This window comes from Rhopilema esculentum, chromosome 11 (genome assembly GCF_057945365.1).
Source record: "Rhopilema esculentum isolate cy_ngs chromosome 11, ASM5794536v1, whole genome shotgun sequence".
Classification (NCBI taxonomy): Eukaryota; Metazoa; Cnidaria; class Scyphozoa; order Rhizostomeae; family Rhizostomatidae; genus Rhopilema; species Rhopilema esculentum.
In genome coordinates, this window is record NC_142825.1 from 11,698,504 (window position 1) to 11,710,154 (window position 11,651).

General features: G+C 33.9%; 1 protein-coding gene across 1 annotated transcript; it reads left to right on the forward strand.

Annotated features, from left to right (window-relative positions):
- The first annotated feature begins 674 nt into the window (after positions 1 to 674).
- Positions 675 to 11,563, forward strand: LOC135693200 (ubiquitin carboxyl-terminal hydrolase isozyme L5). The gene is made up of 10 exons (XM_065211594.2): positions 675 to 826; positions 3,424 to 3,487; positions 3,946 to 4,051; positions 5,713 to 5,900; positions 6,688 to 6,818; positions 7,259 to 7,322; positions 8,083 to 8,197; positions 8,764 to 8,898; positions 10,323 to 10,421; positions 11,309 to 11,563. The coding sequence occupies exons 1-10, from the start codon at positions 742 to 744 to the stop codon at positions 11,381 to 11,383; spliced, it is 1,062 nt and encodes a 353-aa protein (XP_065067666.1). The 5' UTR covers positions 675 to 741; the 3' UTR covers positions 11,384 to 11,563.
- Positions 11,564 to 11,651: the final 88 nt, after the last annotated feature.

Below are 11,651 nucleotides of genomic sequence, written 5' to 3' on the forward strand. Positions count from 1 at the left end.
ACATCGCATTTGGTTTGATGGCAGAAGGACCATATCATTGGTTAGAATAGATAGTGCTGAGAGAATGCCCCATTCATTTCGAATACACCTTTATGAATTTCATCTGGTATTGTGACCCAAGCACATCTTAAAATATTCGTATTCAAATACTTCATTCACAGATTTTAGACAAAATTGGATCAGTAAAAGCAAACTTATCGAAAATGATAAATTCTGAAAATCCGCCATTTTGAATTAATGCCACCCTTATAAAAGGTAATGGTTAATATAATAGACACTTTTTTATAGATTATTTACAAAAAGGAAATAGGTATCTACTTGAAAACATCCAAAACCTGCAGTTGATGTCCATTAGCCTATTTTAATGCCTACTTTTTTGTTAAAAAGCCACCATTTTGCAACAGATCCGCCATTTTGAAAATAAAGAAAAAATTCAAAATTCCCCAAGTAAAGTTTGATTCTACAATGTCTAGCGACCCTTAAACCGTTTTCAGAATCTTTACTGGAAAATGTTTCCGATTTTTCTGGTTTGAGACTTGTCTATTACAGGCACTTTCGAAGTTGGTTCAGAAGAATATATGAGATTTTTGAAGATTTTGCGAAATTTTGGAAATTTAGAGTTTTCTTCGAAATTCATTTGTTTCTTAATGTTTTCCCATCTAAATTTCTAATCCTGAAGTTTCTTATATAACTTAAGGAGCCCATGTTCCAAAGCGAGGCTGTCTGTCATTTGCAAGAAAGATGGCCGCTGGAGAAGGTTCACATGGCGACTGGTGCCTGATCGAGAGCGATCCTGGTGTCTTTACTGAGCTTATTCGCGGCTTTGGTGAGTTCTTTTTAGTGAATATTTATCAATTCGTCTTTAAATTCAATATTTTTTGCTGAATTGTGCTATATGTTCCCCTGAATTTGTCATAAATGATGAGACCAAAAGGTTTCCATCGCGTGGGCCAGTGTGCTAATTGGATGCTATTGCAAAGGAATCTTTAAAGAATCTTACCCGTAATCATTTATTATCTTAGATGAGGCTCAGAATTTTAAATCAGAATATTTTTGTAGAAAAGGGCTCATGTCGTTAGCTGTGCAGTTCATAGACATGGGTTTTCTGCCCCTGATGATTGCGGAAACAAGGAAGGTGATGAAACGAGCGTTTCTGCCAAGTTTCCAGGCCGGCTTTTCTAAGTAATAGAAATTTAAGGTTTGCAAAGTTGCAGTTGATTGTATTAGCTCTTGAATTTAGGGGTCTCTCCAGCCAAAACAAGCAATCATATTTTATTGGCTAATTTAATGGCATTGAAGCTTCTGCTGTACCTCAGGTGCGGATACAGAAATTTTTCTGAGGGGTTCTCAAATAGAAGGCTTCGTAACTAAGGGTGTTGCTATGCAAATAATCCGTACCCCTGCTCATAAAAATAATAATTTGAATGCCTGGGTTTCAAAGTTTATCTACAAGTGATTCAGTAATGTTTCTTGCTACCCTTTAATCAAACCCAAGTTGTAACTTCAGCTTAAGCTTTTTAGGTCAATTTAAAGCATACCCATAGGCCCCGGTACATGGCTGTGTTACTTTGTTTTGGCTATAGTTTTCCAGATGCCAGCACTTTTATTTCAACAATTGAACTAATTCAGTGCAAATTTTTGTATGCAAATGTTTAAGTCAAAATGATAGATTTAGAGTTGTGCTAAGGTTGTTACAGATGCAGCACTTTGTAGCTTTTTAATGTGGGTCTTCAGAGGGATTCAACATGTTTGTAATCTTTTGATGCATAAAAATATTGATTCAACCCATTAATTCAAAGAAATGAGATTCAAACTTTGTGATACTTACACTTTCACCTAATGGGTTCTTTCTTTTGTTTTTTTCTTTGGAAAAAGGGCAAATTTTTTTCATACTACAGGCACAAAGAATAAGCTTGAAAAGGAAACTATATAAATTTGCCTTGGTATATACCCTCAAGTAAAAGAACAAATAATATGACATGTTGCAGGCCTCTCCAGGAGTAAAAAGCAGGCAGGCTAAAAAAGACCTCTGCTGGTTTGGCTGTGTGGGCTATTTAGCCCTGGCAGAATTTGTTGAATACAAGCCAAAAAATATATTATTTTGTCAACTTGTAAACATGATTTATCTTAAGAAGACAGTTGTTTTGTGTGCATTACTACTCCTTAAAATGACAAAAGCGATATCTGGTTTTTTGGAAAATAGCAATGTTTTATGTAGAAACACAGATTTATTGAGTAGTACCCAACAAAACTCATCTTTATTTAAAAAGATAAAGAGCAGTACATTGTTATTTAAAGGATAATAGAAGATTAAATTTATTTGCATTAAAAATTCAAGAAAGAAAAACCGAAATACACTTTTTCTATATGAAATGAAGGTCAACTTTAAGTACTCCAGTTCCTAAACGGTATAGCAAATTCCAATACTCATTCTTTCTTAAGAGTTTCTTAATCTGAAAACAGCATGGAAGAGCGAAAAAATAACATGATAAAAATTGGCATATAACATACACAAAAACCTCAAAGCATAAAGAGAAGCAGAAATGTGGATTGAAAGTAACGAGAGATTTCAGAAAGGGTGAATGATTGGTTCTTTTTTTTGACAAATAACAACCATTTATCTCTCACCCAGTTGAAGAGTCAAAGAGCAAAAACAAATTATTTCTGAAAGTTTGTTAATTTTTTTCTGATTGCCCAGTTTCTGTTTCTTGTAGCATGTTTCTTATTAGAATATGAGTGTATTTGTAACACAAATTTCTTACTTTACAGTGTCATGTAACAACTCTCATTTTTGCTATTTTACGCTATCTGTTTTTCCTTTCCTGCACACTCATTTCCTATTCCATTGCTAGTTTTAACAGGTAATACTAAAGTTGTTAACATTGGATGTCAAACGAAATGGACATTTCTTTTTATAACAATATTTATAAAAACCATATATCTCATTATTTGACACAACGTTATTCATAAATACCCTTGTATATAGCGGTAAGTAGTTAAAACATTGGGGAGTGAGACCAAAAGAATTCAATGAGAGCATTGTTATAAACAACTGAGCGGGTGAAGAAAATCCCTCACAAAGCTTTTTTGCGTTGGGTTTGGGCAGGCGTCAGCTATAGACCTCGTCTCCGGGAATGGCCTGAAGGCTGGTTAAGTTGGTTGATATGATTTTGTGACAACGCTGGTATGAGCTCACCCCTGTTAATAGATGCTCATGGTTGTTATGGACATGGTTCTAATTAGTGATTAACACCTTTTCCTGCTGATATAGTAGAAATGAATGACCTAGGATGATATCGATGATAATATTAAATGTAGTTTTTATGTAATTGTAAGGTTTTCCTTAGAAGATATTTGTTTGTCTTTGGTATTATGACATTGCCTGTCTTTTGACATATTAATGTTTTGTAAATTGTTTCATAGGATGCACTGGTGTGCAAGTTGAAGAGCTTTGGTCACTTGATGATCACACTTTAGATCTTTTAAGGTTCTGTATATTTCTTTAACATGGTAATTCGAAGTAAACTTATTTGTTTAACATCGTAACTTGAAGTAAACCATAAGTGCAGTTATCTTCATTGATGATCTCTTTTTCAATTATTGTTGAACTAATTAAACATAGCTGTGCTTTTTGCAAGGAATGTATTTAATAAGAAGTAAAGATATACTTGCAAAGGTTTTTTAGCTCCTTCGTCTAAAGCTGAAATAGCCCTGACATAAAACACTTTGAACAGTAAAATTTCTATTTATCAAATACCTTGAAATAATAGTAAGTTGTCCCAAAACTTATTTCCAATGTTTAAACCTCTTTTGTGGAATCCCAGCAAATATACTCCTTTCTAAAGAATATGATGATTCTTGTCCCGCAAAAGTGCAATTATTTTGTTATCACTCTATCTGTTTTTTTTGTTAAGGCCCGTGAAATTTAAATTCTGTTTCATTTAGGCCAGTCCATGGGTTGATTTTTCTGTTCAAATGGAGGCCAGGTGAGGAAACTGAGGGCTCAATTGTTAAAGATTCAAGACTAGAGTCAATATTTTTTGCAAGACAGGTGAATCCTTTGACTTTTTCATACTGAATCTCCTAATGACAAAAGGAAAAGGCAACAGTTCTAGCAAAGCTCTAGCAACAACAGATGAAATGTTGATCAACTAGACATCTTGGCATGATTGTAATTATATCACAGTGAATACCATGATTTTAGATAGAGCTGGTGATTCGATTTACATGCTCAGAAAGATGCTGGTCATTTCATAAACACACTGCAGCAAATCCTTTTAAGAAAATTTAAAGTAAAGAAAAGTAACATTGAGACTAATTGTAGGATTAAAATTTAAAAACAAGTTTGAAAAGCAAATAGAGCATTAATGTTAAAAATTTTCAGTTAATGAGTCTGCATCAGAATCCTTTATGTGCTGCTTACGAAGCAAAACAAACACCTTAAAGGGTTTGAGCTAGGTCTAGGATAAAAGCTTACATTTGCAACAAGCAAAGAAATCTATATGTAGAAATTGAGCCTACTATCCATTAGAAGTGCAGAATAACATAATAAAAATCACATCCTCCTAGCAAAGTATACAAGCAATATAATCTGATGTAGTGTCTCTTTTCAGCTACCAAGGGATAAAGTAATTCCTCAGCAAAAAATATCAAATTCTTTAAATTTAATTTATTTTGAAAATTTCATCTCGTAACATTGGATTCTCGTCGTCGTATTGCTTTGTTCTTGTATAACTTCATAACAACACTCATTGCAAGATTCACAGAATCCGGCGGACAGCCTATCCAACGGTTCTTCCTTCTCACACAAAAAATATCAACCCTTGTTGTTTTTAGATCACCCACCTTTGCAAATTACTTTAACTGGTTTCAAAGACGGCATTGGAAAGGCTCCTTTTCTTCAACCCCATAACAAAATAGTCATTGATTGACATAAGTAGTTTTTGGCCAAATTTTAGTCTGATTGACTGTTGATCAGCATGATGTTGATCAACAATTTTGATTTCACAACATCCATTTCCACTGTTTTTTAAGGACCTTGGGATATATTTTTAAGTATGTTTATTCATAGTTTTTATATAGTGTTCTTTAATTTGTCAGTTGTGTAGTATTATAAGAGAAGATGGCCATAGATATAAATGGATTCTTAATTAAATAAAAAGCTTGATAAATGCCATGTTTTGCTAACAAACTACAACTTAAAGCAAACCCTAAACACAGGGAACACACAGTGCAAAGCTACAACTGGGGCTCAAGGGACTCAGGAAGTCTGCTTCTACAGAACTGTTTTATAATGATTGGCTTAACCGATTGTATGCAATAATTTGATATTAATGAAGTAAATTCTGTTATAGCAAACATAATTAAAACAAATTGCATATGAGCTGCAACTCTGAAAAATGGATTTCTATCATAATTTTGATAAGATCCAAATATTATTTATTTATTTATTTATTTATTTATTTATTTATTTATTTATTTATTTATTTATTTATTTATTTATTTATTTATTTATTTATTTATTTATTTATTTATTTATTTATTTATTTATTTATTTATTTATTTATTTATTTATTTATTTATTTATTTATTTATTTATTTATTTATTTATTTATTTATTTATTTATTTATTTATGACTTGTTGGCTTGTTGGCTTATTTTGTAATTTCATTCAATGTACATGAAATTTGATAGATTTTCTTTTTGTCTAAGGTTATCAACAATGCATGTGCAACACAGGCAATTCTAAGTGTTCTTTTGAATTCCAATCATCCAGATGTTCGCCTTGGTGAAACACTTACAACTTTTAAAGAGTTTACAACACAGTTTGATGCCTCACTGACTGGCCTATCTATAACCAATTCTGATAGCATCAAGCAAGTTCATAACAGTTTTGCAAGGTAAAATTGTTATTAGCAATAATCATTTATCTATTCATTAGTTTTGAAATAGCTTAGAAAAGCAGAAACATATTAAACTAAAAGTACTATGATTTTGTGGGAAAATCAACAGATGAAACTTGAGATTGAGTCTTTTGCTTGCGAATAGGGCTTTTCTTTTGGTATTAATTACCAGGTTTGTCACTAGAGCTATGCATTTAAAAGCTACACATGATAGAAAATATGGCTTGCTTCATTGCATGAAGATGTAGCTAATGCAATCTTTTGAAGTTGCAAAATGTTTTTGAATGAAAAATAAAGGCAAAAATAGGCAGAAATGGGCCAAAATCTGTTGAACCAACACAAATGCAGGTTTATATCTTTGTACCATTTCATTTTGTTCAAAGGACCACAAACACCCTGCTAATGAAGTCCAGGTGACCAGCAGGCCAAGCATCCTGGCCTTATTGATACCATTCTTAAACCAATTTTAGACATTTAGATGCATTCAATTGTTTTGTTCCAGATTATACCTCCCAGCTTGATTGGATTTTTATGATGCTGTCACTAAATTATTCTCTTGTAAATAGGAATAATTTCAAACTTTTGCAAATTTGACTACACTCAGTTATCTTACCAGTGTAACCTAAAATTGTCAAGTTTACATATTCTTGTTATGGCCTTGAGAAAATTTTGATTCAAAGTTTTCAGTTTTCATTGAGGGAGAAACAAAATTCTGAACTTACCTGTTATATTTTGTGTCAAATGATGCCAAGCCATGATTAATTTGATTTTACCACTCTTTCAGGCAAGCTATGTTTGAATTTGACAACACCAAGAAGGAGAAAGATGATGACGTGTACCATTTTGTTGCCTTTGTGCCTATTCAAGGAAGATTATATGAATTAGATGGCTTAAAAGAGGGACCAATTGATCATGGTATGTATTTTTTAATTCATTTCCGGCTTGTACCATTTGTTTTCGTTGTTCTAAATGTCTTTTAAAATTTCACTGCCCTCTATCATTGAGTGATATCGATTGTAGCTTTCATCTTGCAGAAATCTTTTGTTTCCTTCAAAGTGAAGGAACAGTGATCTGCATATGGTTGCTTTATTTTTAGTGTTAAGTGTTAAAAGAACATTGCTAACAAGCCAATCAGGTCTTTCATCAGCTCAGGTCATATTTTGTAAATAACATAATTATAATTTACAGAATACATAACTTTTTGCTATTCATCGTCCACTGAATTTTGGCATTTTTTCCTTTTGTTGATCATGTTTTATTCTTGCTTAATCGTGGTTGTATTTCAAAGCTAGACAACATTTGACAATGTTAATCAATGTTATCATCAGAATTTTGAATAAAGCTTGTTTTTGCAGGAGCTTGCACACACGAAGGGTGGTTGAAAATCTGCAAACCAATTATAGAAGGCAGAATGCAAAAGTAAGTTCTTGTTGTCCCATCTTTGAAATAAAATATCTTCAGGGATAGTATTTTTATCAGTCTCTGAAATTAGCAGAACATGACTTTGTCTTACAGTACAGACAGAAGTATATGGGTAAATATCAAATATTGCAGATGTTGAGATCGTTTGTTCCACTAGCTGGAAAATCTTGAAATTCAGTGTTTTCAGTAACATAAGTTGAATGTTGTTTGATCTGTAATGTTGTATTCGCTTTCTATGTTTTAGATGAAACATACAGGTACATTTTGATGTTTTTGTAAAAATCTGCCCTAAGAAACTGCCATTAAATGATCATTGTATCTCTGCTAGCTCAGTCGCTAGCATGATATTCTATGGAGCCAATCAGATGCACCATTTTCCCTCTCACGTGACTTTGATTCCTAAAAATACAATTAAATATGTTCGTTGCTTGTCGTACTTCATAAGAATGATACTATAGTTAGCGAATTAACTAGTTTGATAATTCACGACGATTCACTTGATAACTAGTACATGCTCGAAACGTCGTGTTTCTAACTATCAAACTAATTCATTCCATTCTGGTACTCAATTCATTTGCTAACTATATTATCAAATTTTTACTTTGATATAAAGTATCAGGCGGAAAGAACTTTATTATTGTATGCTATTTTCAACTCTTTCGGGCTGTTTTGGAATAGTATATTTTAAGAAGGTATCTACGAGTAGTTGGTTACGAGAACCAGCTTTTTATGCAATGCAACTCTCGATTTTCTTTAGGTACTCTGCTGAGGAAATACATTTTAATTTAATGGCTGTGGTATCAGACAGAAAGCATTTATACCTGAGAGAAATCGATAGGCTTCATAACAAAAAGAATGAGCTGATAAACTTGGTAAGCAACTCATAGATTCGGTTTTGAGGTATTACTAATTGCCAAACTTCTCTGAAAAGAGGCGGTATTTTGCATAAATCGCAATTTTGTACAAGGAGACGCCATTTGATACTTCGAGATCTGGAGTGGTGGATCTGGATGGAGTTGCCTATAGGCACACTTTCCTAGTGCCGATGGTAGAACTGAATTTAGCCAGGTGGTATTAGAGAGTCGTATGAAGACAGGTAAAACAATAGATAAAACAGTAGATGGAAGAATTATTTCTTTAAGCTACATGGCATAGAGAGAAGATTTTTTACATCACAGCTGATCGCGGCCAAGTGTTGCAGCACAAACAGAAATTCCAAATGTCTGGCCTCATTCTCCCCTATGAGCAATGTTGATTCACAGCAATATTTATGTGATGTAAACTCTGTGATACATCAAACTTATTTAAACTATATGTTTTATATTAACCTGAAATATGTAATTCTACTTTAATATTAATAATCTCCATCTTTTATGATCCTAGTAGAGTATTCATGTAAATGCTCTGCTAATTTAATTGCTCGTATTTCCTTATTTAGCCACCCGAGGCAGTGGGTTTAGAGGGCCGACATTCCCCTGAAGAACTATCAAAGCTGCTACAAGGCATGGATGCGGAGATTGTGCGATTCCAGTCTCTTATTACCAACGAGGAAGACAAAATGCTCCGCTATAAAGTGAGTTTATATTATAGTTTATATAAGCAGACTTTTTTACAGACACCCTGTTTCCTCTAATTGGTGCCCAGTCTCTATTTCCAAATAACTTTTGGATGGACGCTTATGAGGGGGGAGGGGGGTGGGGGGGTTGCGCCACATAGCTCAAAATATATAGAGATGGCAAAGAATTTCATATCAAACTCAACACGATTTAAACAGAAGATATCTTAAGCCAATTCGAATTTACAGGGGATCAGAATTTACAGGGGCAACGTAAAGAAGAAAATTGCAATAGTTGCTCTCTTTTGCAACAACTTTGTCTGCTATTGTAGCTTTAAATGGATGGGTGCGTTTTGGGATTGCTTTGAGGTGTGTATGTGCTTCTTAGAAGATATACGGTAAACCCAGGCTTCGCTTTACCTTCACACCTATTTATTCACTGCCTTAAATGACAGTCCTTTTGTGACAGCCCTTTTAGGTAAGACACTTGATCAGCACGGAAATTACTGTACTTTTGTATCTTAGAATAAGAATAAGGGGATAGACCTTTTTTGTAAATTCTTAAGCATTTGAGCTTTAGTGACAAGCTGGTTGAAGCTTGCACGATTATAACAGAATCAAGACATAACAGATATAAATCAAGACATATCAGAACCCTGAACAAATGGTGATTGCTAATTTATTCCTATTAACTTTACTATGCAAGTTCATATTGACACTAACCAGTGTTAATTTGTGGTCGATCTTTGCTGAGCAACTTGATATAGGTTTATGTTTATCACTTAGAATGAGCTTCATTTTTGCTAGTGTTTGCGTCAATATATTATCTGTAGTGAAGCGTTAAGTGCAATGGTTAGTAACGAACGATGTAGTCTTGCTGATGATGTTCAGTGCCTGCTTTATTAGCAACCCATACTGTGCTAAATCTACCCATCCTTCGCTATCGTGCGTAGGTTACGTTCAATAAACCTTTGGAAAATGTACACCCTTCCTTCGGATTCTACCCAGCAATGAATTTCTTCTGTAAGGAAATTAAAACAACACTTGGCTTGGACGTAGGACGTTTTCTTTGTTTCCATTGGCCTTTCTCGCGATTTTCAGCCGTGTTACAGCTGTGTGTTTGGGGTTACAGTAGTAATGCATATCGCACGTGATATCGCACGTTGAATTTGTGAACTAGTTGAGAATAGATAAAGGATTGTTTTCTGTCTACCTCATATTTCTGAAGCGTTCAAAAACTTTAAATCTCTAGTTCTTTACTTTAAATATCAATAGAGAAACAGACTAATTCATGAACAGGATACATGATCCCTGCCTTGATTGAATGTTTCGTTGCTCCGTTGGCAGCAGCAACTCCAGTTGAGGTGGTCTCTTGCGCCTGCTTTTCAATGCAAGCAAATAAAATCTAATACAAGTAACCCTGTTGTTCACTTTTTTCACAGATTGAGAATGTGCGTCGAAAGCATAACTATTTACCATTCATAATGGAGCTACTGAAAATTCTGGCCAAGAAAGGAGACCTTGTAACAATGGTGGAAAAGGTAAGGAGTTATTTTATAACAGCCTGCCTTTATTTGATTTGTTGAGGTGGTAAAAATTGGAATGATGGGAGTTCAAAGGTTGTTAGAGCAAGCTCAGTATATGGGGGCAGGCCCCGGAAACTAAAGGAAAACTAAGCTTTTAAAATAATTTAAAATTAATTATGGCGTATGTTTTGAATCAGCTAATTGCTGATTTGAGCCTTTCTCGCTCACCAACTTTCTGACAAGTGGTGGGAAGTTGCCAGCCAATCTTGAAGGAAGTACCATATGATCCATTGCTGAAACCTCAAGTGCCTTGTGCTTTGATTAGAAAAAGGTGTGTCAACATTAGGGATAGGCAAGACAATATAAAATGTCTATTGATGACATTAAAAAGAAAAGTCTATGACAAGTTATGACAGAATAGCAGCTACTCATGATAAGGTCTCCGATACACTTTATTATAATACGGTGTAAGAATATAATTAATGTAAGAATATTACCTCATAACAGAATAGCGTTTGGTAAAACATTTGAATGTTGGAAGGGCAGAGGTAGTAAGGGGAAATTTTTTTAGGAAAGGGGTCACTTTTCCAAAAGATTTATAGGGGGCACTTCTGATCATTTTTCCAAAACATCCCCGGTTCCGACTTCCCTGTCGTCCCTGGCAATTAGCAAGTCTCAATCTCAATCAAAATCTCCTTGTGAAAGTGAAACTTTATACCTGCAGTCAAAAAATGTCAGTTCGATAGCTTTTAACCCAAAATGTGGAAATTATTTGTAATAGTTGCCAAAGAGTACCGTTTGTCTGAGTGCTGCAATTTGGTTTTGACTTTATTTAAAGCATTGTTGAATGCAAACAGTTTATACAAATTTATAAGTACTTTAGACAATTTTCCTTTTTCCAGGCGAAATCGTCCACAAAATCTCTTCACGAAGCAAAGAAACGGCGTAAGGAAGAAATGAAACAAGGAAGCAAGTGAATTTATGGGATCGCGATGTTTGAATTTTGCAATTCCATATAGGTTGATGAACTCTTATTTATTGATCGGTCTAAGGTATAAGGTTATAGGGGGGAAGGAGTCGCCGTACTCCCTTTTTTAAAAATAAAACGATAAGATAATTTCAAATACTTGTTGTAATGCATTATTGTTTTAACCATATATTGTTGCTTTTTTGACTTGTTAATCTTTCGTTTTCCATTGAATGCATTGTTTTCTAAACGGCTTTAAGGCCTTTTGTTTATTAACT